General features: G+C 37.3%; 2 protein-coding genes across 4 annotated transcripts in view; both read left to right on the top strand.

Moving 5' to 3' along the window:
- eif4g1a (eukaryotic translation initiation factor 4 gamma, 1a) overlaps window positions 1–6787 on the top strand; it is a 38215-nt gene extending 31428 nt beyond the window's left edge. For 2 of the 3 annotated variants that reach the window (XM_067364239.1, XM_067364237.1), the window contains 7 exons: window positions 358–483; window positions 591–672; window positions 755–853; window positions 2872–3006; window positions 3100–3181; window positions 3295–3435; window positions 4854–6786. In XM_067364239.1, coding sequence (XP_067220340.1) covers window positions 358–483; window positions 591–672; window positions 755–853; window positions 2872–3006; window positions 3100–3181; window positions 3295–3435; window positions 4854–5035 — 847 coding nt within the window. In that variant the 3' untranslated portion in view covers window positions 5036–6786. Of the gene's footprint in view, window positions 1–357; window positions 484–590; window positions 673–754; window positions 854–2871; window positions 3007–3099; window positions 3182–3294; window positions 3436–4853 lie in introns of all 3 variants that reach the window. The other variant, XM_067364238.1, reaches the window with a different exon arrangement.
- An 11014-nt stretch (window positions 6788–17801) lies between these two features.
- fam131aa (family with sequence similarity 131 member Aa) lies at window positions 17802–24371 on the top strand. The gene is made up of 4 exons (XM_067363815.1): window positions 17802–17885; window positions 17985–18170; window positions 20709–20846; window positions 23666–24371. Exons 1-4 carry the CDS (start codon window positions 17816–17818, stop codon window positions 24112–24114), a joined length of 843 nt encoding a protein of 280 aa, XP_067219916.1. The 5' UTR covers window positions 17802–17815; the 3' UTR covers window positions 24115–24371.
- The last annotated feature ends 484 nt before the right edge of the window (window positions 24372–24855 follow it).

The following is a 24855-nucleotide window of genomic DNA, read 5'->3' as shown; positions in this document are numbered from 1 at the left end:
AAAAGAAAGAAACTGATTTAGATTTAAAGTTAGAACCACTTGAGGGTGAGTAAATGACTTGCGGGGGAGTAAATGATGATAAAATTGTCATTTTTGGGTGAACTATTCCTTTAATGTAATCAATCTACATTGTTGACAACAGCAACACTGTTTTTTCTGTGTCTGCACTAATGTAGCATGACTGCTTTTTTTTTTTTTCTGCTTTTTTTATAAATTCAATAAATAAACAAATACAATGATGACCGTAATAATATAACAGCTTATGCTGCCAGGTCTATCAACTCTAAACCATCATCACAAAATATTTCTATGCGTCTCTGCACTTATGATTTTAATGTCTTGTTTTACCCACTGTAGACTTCAGGAGATTCTAGAGATAGCAGATGATATGGCCATTGACATTCCTCACATTTGGCTCTACTTGGCTGAGATCATCACACCAATGTTGCAAGAGGGTGGCATTCCCATGGGCCAGCTTTTCAGGTTAGGCACTGAATCAGATACCTGTATGCAAGACTCTAAACCATCAAAGCAATAGAAAATAATGCATTTGCACACCATCTGAACTTTTTAAATAATCTTGTCCACAGGGAAGTGTCCAAACCTCTTCTGCCAATGGGCAAAGCAGCAATCTTGCTTGTTGACATACTTAACCTTCTCTGCAAAGGACTGGTGAGTATCATACTATGGCAAATGCTTTATGAATATTACTTGCATAAACTGCAGTTTTTTTTCTTCTCTGAAAAATTCTCAGAGTCACAAAAAGGCTGGATCGATGTGGTTGGAGGCAGGACTCAGGTGGAAAGACTTTCTGCCTGAAGATGAGGATGTCAATAAGTTTGTTACAGAGCAGGTACTGAAAGCTAAACATACTAGAAATAAAAAAGTCATCATAATAGTAGTTAGGGGTGGGAGCATCGTGATTCTCTCATCAATGATTCTGGATCGATTCTGATCTTACCTCAGTTGTGAGTTGACGCTGCGTGTGCTTAAAGTGCATGTCCACCAGCGCGGAGCACAGCAAGCGTTTTCAATTCATTCATATGGAAGTAGAGCTTCACTCTTGCGAGCCTGAAAATGCTCAACTTCCATAGGAATGAACCGAATACGCTCGCTCCGCGCCAGTGGACAGGCACTGTCAGAAACAACCGTATTTTGCTTGTTTCAATTTCCTTTCATACACACACCACTCTAACCTTCTATAAAATAATCCTTCATACAGTTCAGAAAAGCTAGAGCGAATTATGCGCACCCATTGCACGGACATTTGCATGTTTGATCATTGCACAGGATTTGAGCTAGGGCTGCACGATTAATCGCATGCTATTCTCACGCGCATTTCGTCAGTAAAGCCGGTTCCCTGATTACCGCTAAATCGCCATCACCTGCTTTCAAATGAAGCGGCATTTAATAGACAGAGCCGTAGATCACTGAAAAGCCACGCAATATCGCGATCATATCGCAGATGAATCGCCTGCGATAATGAACGCGATATTGCGTGGCTTGTCTGTGAACTACGGCTCTGTCTATTAAAAGGCGCTCCGTTTAAAAACAGGTGATGGTGATTTAGCGGTAATCAGGGAACCGGCTTTACTGACGAAATGCGCGTGAGAATAGCATGCGATTAATCGTGCAGCCCTAATTTGAGCTGTGAGAGAAGCGCGCTTGTAGCTTGCATTCTTGCCCGCCGGTAGGCCTATTTTCCTTACAAATGCTCTACGAAAGCATCATTTATGTTATTTGGAGTGCTGTGGGCTTATATTTTAGAAATATGAAACTCACTGACAGAAGGCTGCTTTAAATTTCCATGTGTGCTTTGTGAAGGGCGCTCGCGCAAGTGGCTGTTTTGAGTGTTTAAATGTAGCCTGCTTGCATCTCAAAATGCTTTTACGACGTGAAATTAATGTAAACAGTCAGTTAGATGTCTTAAAGGATTAAACAGACAGGACAAAAACATCTTATATTTTAAAAGAAAACTGTGCATTATTGTGAATGCAGCTTATTCTTCTGCTGTCTATGATGATATCAGTAATAATCAAACAACCATAAAGCTGAGAAAGAGAAAAATCCCTCACAGCTTTTGAATGGAAAACTTTCAGATACTCTTAAATACTGAAAGCACTCTGTTTATTGCTTGTAATGTTTTGTTGTTCCTCTTTATTATTATTAGACCACTTTTATGATTTGAAGCTGTTTAAAACCTATATTTGAAAATCTTAACATTCAATTTTTTTAACAATTTAAAAAAAAAATACCTATAATTACATAGACTATGTATTAAAAAATAATAATAAAAAACAAGGTTACGAAATTAATTTAATTAATTAATAAAAATCGCTTTGGAATCGGATCGTGACTCCCAGAATTGGAATCAGATCAGATCGTGAGGTGCCTAAAGATTCCCACCCCTAATAGTAATAGTAATTGTTGTTGTGGTCAAACATCTTCACTGCACATATTTGAAAAAAATATACTTTTCCTAACCTTTTAGTTCTTCAGATTTTCTTTGCAATGTTTTTTATATATATCAAAAATATTTGTGTATGCATATAATCAAACCAAAAATTATTCGGACACTAGATATAATTTATTTTTTTAATAGTGGGTTCAGGACACTGTAGTTTATGTGAGGATGGCAAAATAAACTGACGACATACACAATTTTATACAGTGGACTACCAGTACCAAAAATTATTCACACTTTGATCTGATCATGTTTTGCTTAATTGTTATCTAACATAATTAAGATGATTTCTGACACAGTTTAACTCTGAGATCTTATCATATTTTATTACCCTTTTTTTAAACTATAGTGAATTAACTGTAGTAATGAATGAAATGAGCCTGAAGGTTAAGATGTCATATTTGCAGAAAATGGAGTTCACTCTGGGTGAGGAGTCTGAGAAGCCCAGTAAGAAAGAACTGACTGCTGAGGAGATGAGTAAACATTTGGACAGGTTGTTACAGGAAAAAGCCAACAACCAGAGGATCTATGACTGGGTAGAGGTGAGTGCGTGTGCTTTGGCTATGGTTCAAGGCTCTTTAATCAAACATTAAGGTATAACATTATGTACTGACTGGTGTTTCTCTCCTTTAAAGGCCAACCTAGATGAGCAGAAGATGAGCTCCAATCAGTTTGTGCGGGCCCTGATGACGTCTGTGTGTCAGTCTGCCGTTATATGTGAGTGAATCCATTAAATGCAATCTACTTCCCTCACCTTAGTTTGACTTCAGACCTGAACTTTCACTGACCTCCACTTAATTTTAATTGTGTGCATAAATGAACACTTATAGGTGAGAACCCCTACAAGGTGGATGTGGAGCAGATAAACCAAAGGGCCAAGCTGCTGCAGAAGTACCTCTCTGATGAAATCAAGGAGCTGCAGGCACTCTACGCTCTCCAGGCTCTCATGGTGCAGATGGAGCAGCCGGCCAGTGAGTGGTGGTGTTTTGTTTTTGTTTTTTTTGCGCATACTCTTCAGTCATATCCACAGATGACATTGCTTTCTAAATGTCCAAAAGGCTTGTGGTTTGAGCTGTTTTTTTTTTTTTTTTTTTTTGTTTCAGCTTTAATTATAGTAATTTAGTTGATTTGTTTGGTTTTATTGTGCTGTATTGTTAATCTTAAAGGAACACTCCACTTTTTTTGAAAATAGGCTCATTTTCCAACTCCCCTAGAGTTAAACAGTTGAGTTTTACCGTTTTCGAATCCATTCAGCCGATCTCCGGTTCTGGCGGTACCACTTTTAGCATAGCTTAGCATAGTTCATTGAATCTGATTAGACCGTTAGCATCGCACTTAAAAATGACCAAAGAGTTTTGATATTTTTCCTATTTAAAACTTGACTCTTCTGTAGTTAAATTGTGTACTAAGACCGACGGAAAATAAAAAGTTGTGATTTTCTAGGCTGATATGGCTAGGAACTATACTCTCATTCAGGCGTAATAATCAAGGAACTTTGCTGCCGTTCCATGGCTGCAGCAGTGCAATGATATTACGCAGCGTCTCTCACAAACGTCTCCATGGTTGCAAGGCACGTTCCCTGTGCAAGCAGGGGCTCACGGGCGCTGCGTAATATCATTGCACTGCTGCAGCCATGGAACGGCAGCAAAGTTCCTTGATTATTACGCCTGCTAACGGTCTAATCAGATTCAATGAACTATGCTAAGCTATGCTAAAAGTGGTACCGCCAGAACCGGAGATCAGCTGAATGGATTCGAAAACGGTAAAACTCAACTGTTTAACTCTAGGGGAGTTGGAAAATGAGCCTATTTTCAAAAAAAGTGGAGTGTTCCTTTAAGTTATGCAAGTAATTTATACTTTTGTTGGATATAAAATAAGTTTGGGGTCGGTAAGATTTTTTTGATTGTTTTTTAAAGTTTGCGCAAATGCTGCATTGATATGACCAAATACAATAAAACCAGTGATATGGTGAAATATTACAATTTAAAATGTTTTATAATACATTTAAAATGTAACATTCCTGCAATATCAAATCAGAATTTTCAGCATCATTACTCTTCAGTGTGACATGATCCTTCAGAAATCATTCTAATATGCTGATTTGCTGCTTAAGAAACCGCCGCTAACTATTGTTAACTTGTTTAGGATTCAAAAGAACAGCAATTTGTAATAACTTCTTTACTGTCATTTTAATTTAATGCATCCTTGCCTGAAGTGTTTAATTTCTTTAAAAAATAAAAAATTTTACTGTCCCCCCCCCCCAAACTTTTATAATGGTAGTGTATGACGTTTAGGTACCATCACTTTAACATTTTATTGCTTCTGGCTGGCTTTTTAAACCTCTGTTGTTAAAAGTGTAGCTGACGAGAGTTGTCTCTGTTTTACCCAGATTTACTGCGCATGTTTTTTGACGCGTTGTACGATGAGGACGTGATCAAAGAGGAAGCCTTCTACAAATGGGAGTCCAGCAAAGACCCGGCGGAGCAGCTGGGAAAGGGTGTGGCCCTGAAGTCTGTCACTGCCTTCTTCACTTGGTTACGGGAGGCTGAGTCCGAATCTGACAACAGCTAATCCTGAACTTTGCTAGCCCAGGTAGCACTGGAGAGAAACCGCTGCCAGGGACTCTGAGGAGGATATCTTGACGACAAAGTTGAACTTGGTCCTCATAAGCCAATCTTATCTGTTCAGGGTGGCTCTCGACAGATACAAACTACAATCATTTCTCAGTCATTTCTTCTGCTCTCTATATCTCTTGTGGCTAATGTCCACCAAAACAATAAAATTAAAAGAAAAAAAAAAATCTGCAGGACTGCTTAAACGTGTTAACAATTCATCGTCATTTATTTTTTATGAGAAATTCTTGGGGAAAAAGTACAAACCAACGCTGCTCTTACATGTTAATATAGATTTATATGCAACGTGGTATATGACGGACCAGACAGGATGTCATATATTGTATAGAGGGCTTGATGGCAATCATGTCCTTTAGGTTTGTAATTTCAGATCAAACGCAGAGCTCTTACAGAAGTTTTTTTTCTTTCGTGTGTGCGAGAGGAGTCACGTTTTTAAATCTGCAAAGACAAAGGTATACTTGCTTAGTGTTTGAATTCTCTAAGTGACGGATGAAATTTGTGTAGCGTTTGTATTTTGCCCCTTTTTTTTTTTTTTTTTTTTTGCTTCCTGTATCCTTTAGTAAGGGGTGGACCTGTTGAACTTCAGGATAATGGTCTTGGATGGACTTTGACCTTTTTGACCTTAGTGCTGCTGGATGAGGAGGGGGGTCCAACATGCTTCCTATTAAGCCATCCATGTCCTGCTTCCTACCCCACACTTTTGCGTCTTACCTCTCTTGAAGAACTGATGGGGTCTTTCATGGAAGCCCTACTTAAGCAAGCCTGCAGTGGAATTTTAAGAGAAATCATTAAAACTTGAAGCATATAGAAAAATCAACTTGATGAAATGACAGTAATGATCCTAAAGCCTTTTCTACTTGCAAAGTGGAAATACATTTCAGGAGCGTTCTGTACATACATATGGAAATGTTTTTTTTTTTTTTTTTTTTTTTTTTTCAGAAATTAAAAGTTAAAAAATCTGATGTAATGCCATTTATTTTTTCCAAAACAATGGCTTTTTCCCTGTATTTAAGATTTGTTTTCTTCCAGATGGTAAGAGGTGCTTACAATGATCCATTGATTAGTTTTATTGAAAAAAAAATGTGTAAATATTTTTTGCTCTCTTTATTATTTAAGGAATTAAATGCTTTCACATCAAACTGGAAATGTTGGAGAAATGGAACATTGCAAATAAAAGATTATCAAGTTGCTAAGTAGTGTGTTTGAGGGAAGTGGAGACAGGGTGAAGGAGTGTTTTTGCAATGAAAAATGCGACTTTGGTGCTTTCATGCTGTAATGAGCCTTTGTGCCAGGAGAGGGCATGCCTAAGAAATTTTGTTCAAATGAAGGTTAGAGGGCCAAGATATCCAGCTGCAGAACCACAGCAACAGGATGGAAGTGAGGAGTGGCGCTTATGCTGCAAAGACTACCCATACACAATGTTCTCATATTAAATGACCTGTTCTCACTAATAACTATATAAGCTCTGCCACTCATTTCTGTCCTGTGGCTGCTGGTATGGTGCTGTGGTTCTGCAGCTGGATACTTAATGCTTAATTTTAGCTGTGTATCTGTTTCCTTGACTAATGCAGTTCCTTTCATCTGAACTTAAATTCAGTGTTGATCAGCTTTGATTTGGACTGGAATTTTATATATATATATATGTATATATATATATATGTTACTGTCATTTCTGATAATTTTGGTATGTGTAGAGGAAGTAAAGTAGCCTCCTTAAAACATTTTTGACACATTTCTGCTTTAATTCCACAATTCATTAGGTCTGTGCTGCTAATATTATGGGTCGTCCCATGAAATTAATGCATTTTGAAAAGGTGCTTTTAAATTAAGGTTTCAAGAATTCTATCAATCAAATGTGTTGTTGTTTTTGGGAAATGTATGCTTAAAGCTGCAGTCTGTAATTTACTTTGTTATCCAAAATCAAATTTTGAGCAAGTACATAACCAAGCATTGTTCAAAACAATCTCCTTACCATAGCCCGATTCATGGTAAGCTTGTAATGATTTGTTCTAATCCGAGTGGTACTGGTGGGTTTCCGCGGAAATTTGAGCATGCTGCCGTTCATCTTTGCATCACGTCTGTTTACATAAAGGAGTCCCAGCTAGTAGGCAATATGGCATGTGGAAGATGCTGTTGATGCTGTCATGCAATGCTGATGTTTACATTAATAATTTGAGAACTAAGTATAACAATAATGTGCACCATGGTAGTGCGATTTATTGTAATGCTTTTTTTTTTTTTTTTCTCAGTTTGTCAGAACAAACGTGGCAGATTTGTTACTTTAGATGACATTTTCTGGTGAAAATTCTTATTTTGGTCATACTTCCAAGACTACAGTCTGTAGTCTGACAGCAAACAGGTTCATCTGCTCTGAGGAGCCATGCTTATGCACAATCCACATGTAATTGCAGGTTTTTAAACAGAGATGGTGACAAAGAGGCAAAACTTACTGACTACAGCTTTAAAGTAGGACTAGTTTATTTCTAGAATTTGATGCTAATATTTCCATATTAGCATTTCCAACACTAATCTTTTTAGCACCTATTTACTGCACAAAATAAGTTGTAAATTGTCTAAAATTTACCAAATTGTCACCTGATTATATATATATTTATGTTACATATCAGTAATATTTTAACTTGTGCTTAGGGACAAACTGTCAGTAAAGACAACCTGGTCACAGTATGATCACATCCTCTTAACAAGTTATTTTAAACCACAGCCCACCCTTGAGACAAGACTAGCTTATTACACTTTTTCCATGTATCACATGCACAGCTGCAGTTGTGGCTTCTGACTGCTGCTGAATTAAAGATTTTCTTTTCCTCTAAATGTACTTAAAGGAGCAACACACTGTGATCATAGCTTCTCGACCTTGAAATGTTGAGTTTTTAATGTCCTTACAGCACAGAGTAAATGATGCATCATTTTCTGAGACAAAAAATCCATGTACAGTAATATGCTAGGTATAAAGGCAACCATTTATTCTGAATGTGTTATCCTAAGCTTATAGGCTTAGGAAGCCTTATATGCTTGTTATTAAGTGCCAATGTCCATGGGGTGAATAACATGTTTTCAATTTATATCATCTCAGGTGCTGCTGACTGCATTATAAGGGAGCAGATGATAAGTTCTTAACCCAGAGAATTAAGATGTATTGAAACATGGGCATGTATGGCAGTCTGTTTAAACATTTATTCTTTAAAAGATATCTTATTAGCCTACTAGTAGGCATTCCAATAGTGACTAATGTTTTATCATGTCTCAATATTTATTATATTAGTATAGTATTTAGTCAATCCATCCATCCATTTTCTTCCGCTTATCCGGGGCCCGGTCGTGGGGGCAGCAATCTAAGCAGAGACACCCAGACTTCACCCTCCCCCCGACACTACCTCCAGCTCTTACGGGGGAATTACGAGGCATTCCCAGGCCAGCCAAGAGACATAGTCCCTCCAGCGTGTCCTAGGTCTTCCCCGGGGCCTCCTCCCGGTGGGACATGCCCGGAACACGTCCCCAGGGAGTCGTCCAGGAGGCATCCTCAGCTGGCTCTTCTCGATGTGGAGGAGCAGTGGCTCAACTCTGAGCTCCTCACCCTATCTCTAAGGGAGCGCCCAGCCACCCTGCGGAGGAAACTCATTTTGACCGCCTGTATCCGGGATCTCGTTCTTTTGGTCATGACCCAAAGCTCATGACCATAGGTGAGAGTAGGAATGTAGATTGACCGGAAAATTGTAGCGCAGCTCAGCGCAGCTCATCAGACAAAGAGCGGTTCAGAAGCCCTTTATGAGACAACTAAAAACAAGGTCCACTACGTCGCCCGGTATGGCGCAACCGGGGCCCCACCCTGGAGCCAGGCCCAGGGTTGGGGCTCGCATGCGAGCACCTGGTGGCCGGGGTCTTAGCCCATGGGGCCCGGCCGGGCTCAGCCCGAAAAAATGGCGTGGGGCCGACCTCCTTTGGGCCCACCACCTGCAGGAGGGACCGTAAGGGGCCGGTGCATTGTGGATTGGGCGGGAGCCGAAGGCGGGGGCCCCGGCGACCCAATCCCCAGACATGGAATCTGGTTCTAGGGACATGCAGTAGTATTTAGTAACCATGGTAATTTCTAACTGCTATAGAGTGCTGCAGAGATTCCCATCTCTATAGCATCTCACAATTATCCTGTGTAAATATGTGGTGAAAAATGGAACTGCAGCATGCTCTAATTTAGTTTTTAAATTAATTTAGTCTAATTAATTTCATTTAGTTCAAATTCCGAGCTCGGAGCCCTCTCCTTGACCAGCACGCCAAATACACATATTTTATACTATATCTGATTATATGTAAGTGTGAACTCGTGTATATTAGGGTAGGGGTACATTTACGTGACAACATACTAAAAACAGAAACGTTTTTACAGGTGTTGGTCATATAATTAGAATATCATCAAAAAGTTGATTTATTTCACTAATTCCATTCAAAAAGTGAAACTTGTATATTATATCCATTCATTACACACAGACTGATATATTTCAAATGTTTATTTCTTTTCATTTTGATGATTATAAAAAGTATGAGAATGTACAGCACTCAATACTTAGTTGGGGCTCCTTTTGCCTGAATTACTGCAGCAATGCGGCGTGGCATGGAGTCGATCAGTCTGTGGAACTGCTCAGGTGTTATGAGAGCCCAGGTTGCTCTGATAGTGACCTTCAGCTCTTTTGCATTGTTGGGTCTGACATATCGCATCTTCCTCTTCACAATACCCCATAGATTTTCTATGGGGTTAAGTTCAGGCGAGTTTGCTGGCCAGTTAAGAACAGGGATACCAGGTACTGGTAGCTTTGGCACTGTGTGCAGGTGCCAAGTCCTGTTGGAAAATGAAATCTGCATCTCCATAAAGTTGGTCAGCAGCAGGAAGCATGAAGTGCTCTAAAACTTCCTGGTATACGTCTGCGTTGACCTTGGACCTCAGAAAACACAGTGGACCAACACCAGCAGATGACATGTTACCCCAAACCATCACTGACTGTGGGAACTTTACACTGGACCTCAAGCAACGTGGATTGTATGCCTCTCCTCTCTTCCTCCAGACTCTGGGACCCTGATTTCTAAAGTAAATGCAAAATTTACTTTCATTAGAGAACATAACTTTGGACCACTCAGCAGCAGTCCAGTCCTTTTTGTCTTTAGACGCTTCTGACACTGTCTGTTGTTTGAGAGTGGCTTGACACAAGGAATGCGACAGCTGAAACCCATGTCTTGCATATGTCTGTGCGTTGTGGTTCTTGAAGCACTGACTCCAGCTGCAGTCCACTCTTTGTGAATCTCCCCCACATTTTGAATGGGTTTTGTTTCCTCTCCAGGGTGCGGTTATCCCTATTGCTTGTACACTTTTTTTTTTCTACCAAATCTTTTCCTTCCCTTCACCTCTCTATTAATGTGCTTGGACACAAGAGCTCTGTGACCAGCCAGCCTCTTTTGCAATGACCTTTTGTGTCTTGCTCTCCTTGTGTAAGGTGTCAATGTTCGTCTTTTGGACAACTGTCAAGTCAGCAGTCTTCTCCATGATTGTGTAGCCTACAGAACTAGACTGAGAGACCATTTAAAGGCCTTTGCAGGTGTTTTGAGTTAATTAGCTGATTAGAGTGTGGCACCAGGTGTCTTCAGTATTGAACCTTTTCACAATATTCTAATTTTCCGAGATACTGAATTTGGGATTTTCCGTAGTTGTCAGTTATAATCATCAAAATTAAAAGAAATGAACATTTGAAATATATCAGTCTGTGTGTAATGAATGAATATAATATACAAGTTTCACTTTTTGAATGGAATTAGTGAAATAAATCAACTATTTGATGATATTCTAATTATATGACCAGCACTTGTACTTTGCATTTTTCACGTGCAGATGATAACGCTGTCAAAACCATCCCCGTTCACATGGATCCACAAAACTGATTAAAAACGCTGTTATGCATGCCAGGCCAGTAGTTGGAAAGGTCACTTTGTAAAGAAAAACTATGCGCCTATAGACTGCACACGTAATACATATACGCATAACGTCACTCTTTTCACAAATTCACTTTTTTGTTTGTTTATACGGAGACAATAATGGTATTGTTTTCAAAGGTTGACGTTTTCAGGCCCCCAAAATGCTGTTGTCGTGTAAATGAACAGCCAAAACACATAAGAAGTTTTCTGATTTTAGTTGAAAAAGGTGTTGTGTAAACATGCTAATGTGAAAAGTCTTTATATAGTTCTGTTGTGTTTGTTTGTTATGAGAATAGACACTTTTCCTCATTCGAATTCCTCCGCAACTTTATTCTAAAACAACAACTGTCGTTCACAAAGACCCGCCCCCTTTAGTTACTGTTGCTACGTCCAACAAGTCATCGGGAAATACATCAAAGAGGACACTGACAATGCGTCGGCAGACAAGACAGAGCAGGTTACTTTTGATATAAAACAAAGTCTCAAATTTTATCATTTTTAAAGAAATTGAAACAATAAATACCGTTTTCTGGTTCATTAATATGTTGTGACAAATCTGCAGTTCAAGCAGCTTGTAAACCAATCATCTCTTCCTACTAGTTAATTTATAGCATCAAATAAACATGAATGAACATCAGAAGGAATGTTCTTTCAACCGAGGAAAGATATCAGTACACACCATTTTTCAAGTTCAAGTCCACCGACGTTAATCTAACTCCCCTGGCTGCTTTGTCACACAAAATGGCAGACTCGGCATTATGATTGGTTAGATCGCTAGTCAACTGGCCCTTCTCCCGGTGAAATTGTAGACAATAACATGAAGGCAATTCTAAGATAGCAGTCTATGCATGTGTTGTGTGTACAAATCCTGTCAATCCACATTAGAGCGCCACCCTCAGGCTGAATAATGCAACCTACCAAAAGTGTTCTGCATGCGATTAGAATATAAAGCTTACAAAATGTTTATCATAAACTAGCACTAAACCAGAATCTGCTCTACCTAAATTTACAGTCAGGAGCCGCTACTGGGAATAAATGTTAAAACGGCTTGCCATAATAAGTTGCTCTCGTCGCTCAGGCTCTGTACGTGTGAAAGAGGCTGTGTCTTTAAGAGAGCCGCATTACAGGTGGGATGACGCTGTCTAAAAGACTCAGTGTGGTGGGGACGATGTGTTTCGTGGGTTAACAGCAGCACTCATTTTTGCCCCTGTCTCTGATGCTCAAGAAAAGGTGGTGTCTATTATTCACTGCCGAAGACGGCTCCGCGATTCTTCTCTTGAGACCCAACGCTAATGCTGTATCCATGTGCAATGCTTTTGACAGCTTTACCCCAACTAAATCTAAAGGTACGTGTGGATTCCGTGTCACTGACAAAATGCTCCATCGATTCTGGCTCGCACCATCAATGTTTATGGTTTTGGTGACTGCTATGCATGTGTTGTTGCGCTGGAATTGCTGGGATCGCAATAGGCCGTCACGTACAATGCGTGAATAATATCACAGCTCGCCTGTTGCCAGGAAACAAACGCGTTGAGTGCTGTTGCTACACTGTTGTTTATGAAAATGATCTGCTCGCCAATCAATCAATCAAGCAGGCAATTCTCGGGCCGCTGATGGACTTCGGGTCTTATGTCCTGCCGTGTCACCCTCACTTATGTGATGGGATTCATTTATCAGGGCCTGATTCATCATTACCTTAAAGCGTGCAGTTATCCGCAAAATAACCGTTTTTGTGCCATTATTGTCGTACACGGGCTTCATAGAAACAGATGGTCATTTCAGATCACTAAATGTGTATGGAATGTTATGCATAATACAGAATGTAACAGTTTGGGGGAAAACAGATTGAGGGAAAAAATCCAATCGAACCAGCCAAATCCCAAACCCTACAGCGGCACATTTCATAGACCTGTGCCTGCGTGTTGTGCATGGTCAATGGGAATTAATGATGCTCAGGGACAGATGGTTCACGGGTTACCTGTTGCTATAACGACCGGCCCTTATATTGCGTTAACTGCATTGTGTTCCTTTCCATGAATTGAGCTCAGGTGGCCTAATTTAGGTGCGTTTTCCTTCACTGCAACTAAATATCTGTTGCAAATGCTGTAATATATTTGACCTAACAAGGCTAATAATGTTTAGGGTATATATTTATTTCACCCAGACACACTGCTCGAGATGCTGCAGCTCATTTCAAGATGAAACAAATCTCAATATATGACCTCGTTATCTCTGTGACAATGTCTGTGTATTTATTTTTTCCTGCTTATAGCGAATTCTTTTGTATGTGTGTATAATACATAATAATGTATAATTTTGACAGTACCATAATGCCAATGGTATGTTGTTTTCTTTTATGAAAGAAGTACCATGTTATTTTTTAGGACATACTATAATGTCGTGTTTTTGGGGCATGTACCATGCTAATACTATGTTTCTAGACATCGTGTCATGGTAAAGCCTTGCTTGTTTGTTTGTATTGGACATGTACCTTGGTAATACCACGTTTTTTGACAGAACATCATGGTAATAGTAATACCATGTATTATTGGACATGCTTTCTTTTTTGAAAGTAGTACCATGTTATTTTTTAAGACATGTAGCCTACTATTCTTACCATAAGATTGTAAGTTTCATAAGACTGTATTTACATATTGATTAATTCGGAAATGGATATAGTACATGTTAATCTTAACTACTGTTGAAAACTAGCCTATACAGGGAAGCCTGTTATTAAAGGTTAACTGATTTGTATACAATTGCATACAACACTGTTTTTATGATAATAACATTAATAATAGCTTTTTAATTGCATAATATAATTAATATGTAATATTCTGCTTTTTTTTGCAGAATGCTCCTCTGTATAGTAATTTTTTCTTGCTAACTATAGAGATGACTCTTAATGGCTTTTCTGAGGTAAATGTAATGTTACGTGACATTGTCATTTTATTGACGTGTTTCCGCACTGATTGAGCGATTACATGAGGCATGATATATTTCAATAAGTTGTACTGTTTCTTTCAACATACCCTCAGATGTTCATTCATGTTTATTTCATGCTATAACAACTAGTAATAAAGAGGAAACGAAGATCAGTTCACACACGCTCCTGCTTCGCTTGAAATGAGGCGCTACAGCAGTCTTCAGGCCATATTAAAGAGCGCCAAAACTGTATTTATCATTTGAATTTCGTAGTAAAACGTACAAAATCTAAAAGCTGAGACTTTGTTTCATATCAGAAGTACCCTGCACTATCTTGTCTGTCAATGCCTTGTCTGTGTCCTTTTTGCTCCACAGTGTTTTCCACTGCGTGAGAAAATTGGACAATGGACGTGTGGCTTGAGAGTATGAGAACAGTCTCATGCTGAATGTTTTTGGGCATGTACCATGCTAAAACTGTGTTTCTGGATGCTATGGTAATTCTATGTTTGTTTGTATTTTCTTGGACATGTACCTTAGGGAAAAAAACATGTACCTTGGATATAGTAGTAATAACACCTTGTTTTTGTTTATTTTGAACATGTATTGTGGTCCTCTATGTTGCTTTTTTGGATGTTGTACCATTTTTGTAAGACATTTACTATTCTGGTACTATGTTTCTGGACACAGTGCCATGGTAATACATGGTTTGTTTATTTGTTTTTGTTTTGTTTTTTGTACATGTATCATGGTAATAATACTAATACCATGTTTGTGTTTGTGTGTGTGTTTGTTCTGGACATGTATCATGGTATGATGCTTTCTTTCTTTTTTTTTTTTTTTTTTTTTTGATGTAGTACCATGGTAATACCATGTTATTTTTTAGGACATATGGCATGTACCATGCTAATATTATGTTTGTGGACATAGTGGACTTAGTTGTGAGTAGTTTTTTTGGTAATAGCTTGTTTTTTTTTGTTGTTTTTTTACATAGTAATAATATAGTAATATTATATTTTTAATTTTTTTGCTGCACATAGTACCATGGTTATACCATGTTTTATGTTTTGGACATGTAGACTGTCTGCGGGGGGAAAAAAAACCAAGCATTCTGTTTTAATTGTTCTGCTGCTCTTTTTGGAAGGCTGAATGACATGATGCAGGGTGAGTGCTGTTCAGTACCATGGTACTGAATCATTACCATATCAAAGTACCATGGTATTAGCATATAATACCAGGGTAATGAAGTAAAATGAGCCCATATCCTGTGGTGTAAGCTTAATTGACCTCATTATGATCACCATGGCCCATGTCTGTCTCTCTCTGCTGTGACGGCTAACCCCAAATCACGCAGAAATATTTGACCCACATACAGCACTGAAACATGGTAGGCAGCTGGTGCCTCTGCAATCTTCTTCAGTAGCAGCTTTTCTTATGGGCTTTAAAGGGCAATCTGTCTTAAGCATATGTACCTGCGTCCGAGACTTTGACGTCAGGCACGTGCATGTCAGACCCACCTGTGTGATTTGATTTTAGGAGGGTGGATATAGCTTAAATGCATAATTTTATGCCTGACACAGTGGCCTACTTTTGTTTTGGTCGTTTACGAATCCTTCACCTCACCTGATTATTTGAAAATAGTAACTGGATCTTTGTTTCTAAAAGATTTGTAGTACAAGGGCTACAAATAGTCGCCTCATCACTCATCAGACACATCGGTTCTCTTTTTAAACCGATGGATGTCACTTGTCGATTCAAATTTCCATCATGTAATCCATTAAAGTCAAACGCCAGAGGTCATTAGCCCCCAGCTGTGGCCAGTTTTTTTTTTATCATCTTGAGGGCTGCAGGCTAATATTATCTGACATGGCAGCGAATGCTGTTTGTAAATTAACAAGCCACAGGAAGAGGCTTGATTGGCCAAATATGTCTAAGCCATCAGCTGCTTTGATTATTAATGCCACAGTGTGGCTGAACACTTTAACAGCCTGTGCAACTAACATATGCTTCAACTTGGATGAGTGCAAGTGAATTGTCAAAGGGTTAATTGTGGATTTGGCATCTGTTTCTGAGGTGGAGCTTGAGTCGGCAGTGACTTTAGAGTCTTTACTTTCATGTGGAGCTCTTGTAGTTTGGTATTCGTGTCTTGACTAGAAAACTCTGCCTTTTGAGATGCGTCCATTCATAAAGCGAGAGAGACATGTCAGGAGATGTAATAAGGTAAGAGAACGAATTGGTTAATTCCTTGATGGTGGCCATTGCTGTGTTGTCAATAATTCCCAAAGAGGGGCGCACATACTGTGCCCCAGTGGGTATTTTAGCAGGTTACAGGGGACCATTGGAAAGTAATTGTGTGTTTGACATTCATAGCAGGATATATATGTGATGTAGTGAGTTTGTTTTTTCACCCACAGTATTGATCATTTTTTTCATAATCTGCAAAATGTTAATTATTTTAACAAAGTAAGAGGGATTTTGTATGGTATGATATATATATATATATGGGTCATTGACGAATAAGGTTTTTTAAAGTGTCAAAAAAATATAATGGAGATATAATTAATTTTGAAGATTTATTAAGTGATAACAATGAGATTGTTGTTTTTATGATCATTTAACACTGCTTTTGTAATTTTTTACAAGCTGGACAAAATGTGACCAAAAAAATCATTTGGTTTAACCAAAATTCCGGTTTTACCGAATGACACTTGTGGTTATACCAAATGACGATATTTTCAAACAATGCTAAAAGGCTGATATCTAGATAGCTAGCTGGTTAGCTTGCTAACTAGCTAGCAAAATGCAAATCAAACATTTTATATTTAGTACAAGTTTTTAAAATATTACAGCATATTTTACGTTTTATAGCGGTTGTACCGTATGACCTGATATTTCGGGACATGCGTAGGAGCAAGTGAAAACATAAATTTTTTAAATAGTTAAAAGAGAGTTAGTTACTTTGCTTCATGACCATGTGGTCCTTTGCAGGTGTCTGAATGATTCCACATCCTGTCACATGATATTGACCTCATGACTTGATCCAAAATGTTCCTTTTATATTGGTTACTCCGAATGACATCAATGAAATTCATTTTTACAGACATTCTTTCTCATAACAAAGCAACAATTTCTACACATTTTTAATACCATTTTGCACACTGATGATATATGATGTTATAAAATCATGCCATAATAAAAAAAAATATATAAATTTATTACATTTTAAGATATTTTAATCACAAATTAAATGGCTGTATTTGCCTTTGGATGGTTAAACCAAATTATCTTTTGACACTTCAAAATCTTTAAAATACCTTTATATGTAGCAAAATATAATTTAAACCTTTTGAATTCAATAAAAGAGATCTAGTTGTACTACTTTACATATTTTGGATGTCATATCTTTGTTTTTTATTATTATTAAGGCCTTTGGACAAAAAAAAAAAAAAAATCACCCGTCATGTTACTGACCCATATATATGCTATATATCTACATAAATATATTACAGTCTTCAGTGTCACATGATCCTTCATAAATCATTTTAATATGATTTGCTGCTTAAAAACATCTGTTATTATGTCAATGCTGAAAACAGTTAATTAATAGAAAGTTATAATATAATATTTGAAATAGAAATCTTTTGTAATACAAATTCATATAATACATCTGTGCTGAATGAAATTCTTTAAAAAAGCCCAAACAAGACCAAACCATTATAACTGCTTCTTTCTAGGAAATGTATATTATAATATCTACACAGTGCAAAAGGAGACCATTTTGTCTTTGAACTTGCTTCCTCAGGTTGATGACCCTATTGATATGCTCCCCAAGTCGAGAAAAGCTCTTAGTATCCAGGAAATTGCAGCTCTGGCCAGATCATCATTTAATGGTGAGGATTTAAACACCTGTAGCTTCATTCATCAGAAGCATTTATGTATGTTAGTAACACACATCAGTGTTTACCACCAATCTGCTGTTTCCCTAACAGGCATCTCACAGGTGGTGAAGGATCACGTGACCAAACCCACGGCCATGGCTCAGGGTCGGGTGGCTCATCTGATTGAGTGGAAGGGCTGGTCTAAGCCCTTAGACCCTCCATCTGCTACACTGCAGTCCCACTTTAACTCCTACTCCCATCTCAGCGAAGGAGAGCAGGAGGCCCGGTTTGCAGCAGGTGGGTCTTTTACAGCTGTGGATCTCTCACTGCTGATGAAGTGTTGAGGAGATAACCCTAGATGTTCAAAGATATTGTTGCCTGGGTGTTTATACATGGGCTGTTGCCAACTAACGTGGAAGTGAACTTTATTACTCAACATAAAGATTTTACCATTTGCATGAATGTTTTCACGGATTTAATAATAACAATAATAATCAGCTAATGTGAAGTCAAAATTACTGTCATAAATGATTAGAAATGTATTAATCATTTAATAACTGTAATATTTATGAACATTAATATTGTGTAATGTTATTACAATTTTTAATTACCTTCTATTTTAATATAATTTAAAAAGTAATTTATTCCTGTGATGGCAAAGCTGAATTTTGGACATGAACTTTATTACTCAACATCAAGATTTTAACATTTGCATGAATGTATTATGTTAATTAATAATAAGATGAATAATAATAATAATAATCAGCTAATGTCAGGTCAAATACAGCACTCATAATGATAGCAATTACTATTATTATAATATTATACATTCTTTTAAAATGTTATTATAAAATTCTTTTAAAATTGTATTATAACACATTTAGAAAATAGTTATAATATTAAAGGGATAGTTCACCCGAAAATGAAAATTTGATGTTTATCTGCTTACCCCCAGTGCATCCAAGATGTAGGTGACTTTTTTTCTTCAGTCGAACGCAAATGATGATTTTTAACTGCAACCGTTGCGGTCTGTCAGTCAAATAATAGCAGTAGATGGGAACTTCAACTATAACAGTAAATAAAACTTGCTTAGACAAATCAAAATCAAAACCTGTGGCTCGTGACGACACATTAATGTCCTAAGACACGAAACGATCGGTTTGTGCGAGAAACCGAACAGTATTTATATAATTTTTTACCTCTAATACACCACTATGTCCAACTTCGTTCAGCTTCCTGTTAGTGAGGTCAAAAAACGCGTTGTGATGACCCATATACTTCAATGAACGCGAGACATCACTTCCGTTGTCAGAGCGCGATCTGACCTCACTCACCGGAAGCTGAACGCAGTTGGACATAGTGGTGTATTAGAGGTAAAAAATGATATAAATACTGTTCGGTTTCTCGCACAAACCGATCGTTTCGTGTCTTAGGACATCAATGTGTCGTCACGAGCCGCAGGGTTTCATTTGGATTTGTCTATGGAAGTTTTTTCGACTCTTATTGTTCAAGTTCCCAATCACTGCTATTATTTGACTGACAGACGGCAGCGGTTGCAGTTAAAAATCATAATTTGCGTTCGACTGAAGTAAAAAAGTCACCTACATCTTGGATGCATAAAACGAATACAATTTTTATTTACCAAAATTTTAAAATTATGGAAGAGAATGTAGAATATTATATTGTACTTAAACTACACACACACACACACACATATATAATACAAATTAATGACAAAAAGTTAATGTAATTATTATTATTATTAATTAATGTAATAATGACTACAATATAATATTCTATATTCTCATCCAGAATTGTAAAAGTTTGCTAAATAATTTTTTTTATTAATATTATAATAACTGTGTGTGAAACGTATATTTACTGTATATGTGTGTGTATCTATTATTGATATTATTATTACATTCATTATATATATTAATAACAAATTACAAATATGAATTATATTATAGTAAGCACAAAAATTTGAAATTTGTTTTATTTTATTATAGTACTTTTTTTTTAAAGCTGCTGTCCGCAATTTTTGGCCCTCTAGCGGTTAATAAACAGAACTGCACGCGTCTTGCGGAGGAACATTCTAGCCGGAGCTACTTTTCTCTGTGTATGTCTATGGCGAGTCACGCAGTTACTGTGATACTCTACGGCGGGTCCTACCAGTCCGGTCTGAAATAGTCCGAATATAAACACTTATTATAAGTGTACCATAATGATTCAAGATAAGACAAAAACACGGTTTGGAAAATGGATTCATGTTGTATATTTTCATTATATAATTTTTAATATTTAATTTAGATAAATATTTAACACAAAAAAAGTTGCGGACTGCAGCTTTAATTAAAGTGTTATTATTATTATTAATATAACATCAATACAGTATATAATGCAAGAGGAATATGATCTGTTGTCAGTCAACTTCCGCCCCTCCATCATGTGCCAGCTGAAGGCTTTTAGACTCAGCAGATGGTGTTAAATTAGATTACACAGTCACACAGTTACACCTGCTGATCCTGCAGTTTACTTCATTCCTTTCTTCTAGCACTCCATTTTTTACTTTACCTGGCAGCTTTTATACTCTGCTACGTTTGGTTGTCATCAGTTTCCTGACTGCCGTGAATTGGGCTGCTGAGATAATCTGTCATTTAACTTGCATTTAGCACAGAAAACCCTCGTCTCTCAGCAGTTTGTTCAATAAGAACAAAAGCCTCACCAGAAAACTTGTACGTCATTGCTGTGTCAAAAGAGATTTTGTTGCACTGCCGCCTGTTTAATTAGCGTGTAAAGTCCGGTGTCATTCGATACGATTCTTTTTTTTTTTAGGTGTGGCTGAGCAGTTTGCCATTGCAGAGGCGAAGCTCCGTGCCTGGACCTCTGTAGATGAGGAGGAGATGGATGAAGAGTCATATGAAGAGGATCCTCCTCTATATGACGAGCCAATCACAACAACTCTGAGCTCAGGTGAGCGTGGCCTTCAAAGTGGCCCTAGAATGTATTTTCACACTTGAACAAACATTACAAATAAAAATATATGAAGCGAATTTGTTCATTTTCGTACAAAATATCAAAGTGAGTTGCATACATTACCATTCAAAAACTTTTTTTGTTGTTAAAGCTGCAGTCCATAACTTTTTTTTTTGTTAAAAAATTATCCAAAATCAGCCAGTCAAAACAATCTCCTTACCTTAGCCCGATTCACAACGGTAAGCTTGTAATAATGTTTTATAATTTGAGGTTTCCGCAGGAAAAAAATAGCTTTGCGTCATTACATCATGTCTGTAGGTGGCTGATCATTTATAGCCATTTTTCTCAGCAGCTGGAATAATTAAACTTGTCATTTTAATGGCAGATACAGTATCCACACCAGTGCAGTGACTGACAGCAAACATTAGATTTGCGGTGAGGAGCCGTGCTGATGCACAATGCATGTAAAGATGATAATTCCGCATATAACTGCAACTGCAGGTTTCAAACAGAGATGGCGACAAAGAGACAAAACTTACGGACTGCAGCTTTAAAGAAATTAATACTTTTATTCAGCAAGCATGTATTAAATCAAAAGTGAGAGTTAAGACATTTATAATGTTACAAAAGAGTTGCAGTACAACTAACTTCAACGCTGAGAAATGTATTTTGAGCAGCAAATCAGCATATTAGAATGATTTCCGAAGGATCATGTGACTGAAGACTGGAGTAATGATGCTAAAAATTCAGCTTTGCATCACAGGAATCAATTACTATCTATCTATCTATCTATCTATATATATATATATATATATATATATATATATATATATATATATACAGCATGAAAAAGTATGTAAACCCCTTGCAGAATATGTGAAAATGAGAATTATTTTAATAAAATAAGAGGGATAATAAAAAAATGCATGTTATTTTTAGTTTAGTATTGTCCCGAGTAAGATATTTTACATAAAAGATGTTTGCATTTAGTTCACAAGACAAAACAATAGCTGAATGTATTAAAATAACCCCATTCATAAGTATGTGAACCATTGATTCTCAATACTGTGTGTGGATACCTGATGATCCACGACTGTTTTTTTGTTTTGTGATGGTTGTTCATGAGTCTCTTGTTTGTTCTGAGCAGTTAAACTGAGCTCTGTTCTTCAGAAAAATCCTCCAGCTCCTGCAGATTCATCAGTTTTCAAGCATTTTTGCATATTTGAACCCTTTCCAGCAGTGACTGTATGATTTTGAGATTCATCTTTTCACACTGTGGACAACTGAGGTACTCAAACACAACTATTAAAAAAAGGTTCAAACATTCACTGATGCTCCAGAAGGAAACACGATGCATTAAGAGCCGAGGGGTGAAAACTTTTGAATTCAAATATCAAGGTAAATTGTACTTAATTTTTCTGCCGGGAAACAAGCAAATATTCTTCTGTTGCTTCCGAAGGGCAGTACTAAATGAAAAACAATGATATTTAAACAAAATAAGAACAATTGTGACATCTTCATCCTGTTCAAAAGTTTTCACACCCCGACTCTTAATGCATCGTATTTCCTTCTGGAGCATCAGTGAATGTTTGAACCTTTTTTAATAGTTGAGTTTGAGTTCCTCAATTGTCCTCAGTATGAAAACACAGATCTCAAAATCCTACAGTCACTGCTGGAAAGGGTTCAAATATGCAAAAAGGCTTGAAAACTGATGAATCTGCAGGAGCTGGAGGATTTTTCTGAAGAACAGAGCTCAGTTTAACTGCTCAGAAAAACAAGAGACTCATGAACAACCATCACAAAACATAAAAACAGTCGTGGATCATCAGGTAACCACACACAGTATTGAGAATCAATGATTCACATACTTATGAATTGGGTTATTTTAATAAATTCAGCTATTGTTTTGTCTTGTGAACTAAATGCAAACTTGCTTTTATGTAAAATATCTTACTCAGGACAATACTAAACAAAAAATAACATGCACTTTTTATTATCCCTCTTATTTTATTAAAATAATTCTCATTTTCACAGATTCTACAAGGGGTTCACATACTTTTTCATGCCACTGTGTATATATATATATATATATATATATATATATATATATATATATATATATATATATATATATATATATATATATAAATATATATGATCAAATAAATGTTTTAACAACCCCAAATTTTGAACAGTTGCATATATTTGAAAGATTGGAAGCACAAGCACACTTTTCAATTAAAACATTAAACAAAAGGAAGTTTGTTAGGTTCCAAAATATGAAGCCATAAATATATTGTTCAAAATCAAGACAAAGTTTCACTTTCTGGTTGTCAAACTTTGTGTAACATGATTATTAATGAACTACACATAGTTTGTTTCATAATTCCACAAAGAATGACTTCCAAATCAATTAAAATAATTAAAGACATGTCTCTGTTATTTATGAGGAAATCTTTAGTATCATGTGTTTTCAGATACCACTTGGTTTGGTATTTTGTATGTAATGCAGTGACGTGTCAAAAAGTGTCCAGATACATTTTGCAGACTCTGTATATTTGCAATTTCACAGTACATGTTTTTTTGTTGATCTTGAATTCATTTTTGTGGAAAAAATGAATTAGTCTTGTTAGTCTTGTCATTTCATTCATCTCTTATGCTCTTTCTCATGTATTTTTTGTGTTTTCTGCTTAATTTCTTCCTTTTTGTTTTCGGTATCATTTGTCCTTTGTGTCTTTCTGTCTCTCTCCATCTTCTTTTCCACTTCTATCCTCTCCTGTATCTATAGGTATTCTTACCCTTTGCTCCTCCCTCAGATACGGTATTATCCAATCAAAGCTGCCCAGTGCCAAGTCAGGCTGAGACAGACGTCGCTGAACTCCCACTCAGTCAGTCAGAACCCTGCTCCACCCAGACAGACCACGACGACCTGCTCATCTCAGAAGAAGTGCCACCATATGCCCAAGAACTCCAGCTTTCAGAAGGGGAGGGCGACAGGGCAATGTGTGCGGTTCATAAACCAGACCGCAGGCCTTTGTGGAGCAAGGGAGACTCCTGCTACTACTCCACCTCCTACTCCGAGTCTGGCCTTTCACCCGAGGAAGAAGAGGAGGATGGAAGAGATGTGGAGGAAGGGGAGGACAACGTCTTTCAGGAAGTCATCCGCTGGTACAGACACTGCCGAAGCATCTCCGATACCTCTGGAGCCGTGTCTTTTGATGAGGAAGAGGAGGAGGAAGAGCAGGAAGAAGGTTCCAAGCAGTGACGCTGTGCTCTCGCTCGCCCTTTTGTCTCGGTCTCTTTGTAGTAACCCTTCTGTGAAGTGTTTGTCCAGTCTGTTATGCATTCAGACACGATGGCTTGTTTTTCTCCTCCATACTTTAAAAGGGATAGTTTATCTAAAAAATTAAAATTCAGTCACCATTTACTCTCCCGCATGTCCATCGAAATCTGTTTGACTTTCTTCTGTGAAACATTAAAGATTGAAATGTTTTTTTTTGGTTTTATTTGTAATGATAATAACTCAAGCTGCTCTTTTTAATTAAAATTAAAGGGTTAGTTCACCCAAAAATGAAAATTCTGTCATTAATTACTCATCCTCATGTCGTTCCACACCCATAAGACCTTCGTTCATCTTCGGAACACAAATTAAGATATTTTTGATAAAATCCAATGGCTCAGTGAGGCCTGCATTGCCAGCAAGATAATTAACACTTTCAATGTCCAGAAAGCTACTAAAGACATATTTAAAACAGTTCATGTGACTGCAGTGGTTCAACCTTAATGTTATGAAGCGACGAGAATACTTTTTGTGTGCCAAAAAAACTAAATAATGACTTTATTCAACAAAATCTAGTGATGGGCGATTTCAAAACACTGCTTCATGAAGCGTCGAAGCTTTACAAATCATTTGTTTCGAAGCAATGGTTCAGAGAGTTTATCAAACTGCCAAAGTCACCTGATTTCAGTAAACGAGGCTTCGTTACGTCATAAGTGTTTTGAAATT

This window comes from Chanodichthys erythropterus, chromosome 16, assembly GCF_024489055.1.
Source record: "Chanodichthys erythropterus isolate Z2021 chromosome 16, ASM2448905v1, whole genome shotgun sequence".
NCBI lineage: Eukaryota > Metazoa > Chordata > Actinopteri > Cypriniformes > Xenocyprididae > Chanodichthys > Chanodichthys erythropterus.
This window is presented reverse-complemented; position numbering and strand designations above follow the sequence as displayed.

Excerpts from the sequence above, each read along its gene's own strand:
- fam131aa (XM_067363815.1), top strand. The coding sequence starts at position 17,816 with ATGCTCCCCAAGTCGAGAAAAGCTCTTAGTATCCAGGAAATTGCAGCT. Across the intron at positions 18,171-20,708 it reads GGAGGCCCGGTTTGCAGCAG|GTGTGGCTGAGCAGTTTGCC; the intron begins GTGGGTCTTTTA and ends TTTTTTTTTTAG. Across the intron at positions 20,847-23,665 it reads CACAACAACTCTGAGCTCAG|ATACGGTATTATCCAATCAA; the intron begins GTGAGCGTGGCC and ends CTCCTCCCTCAG.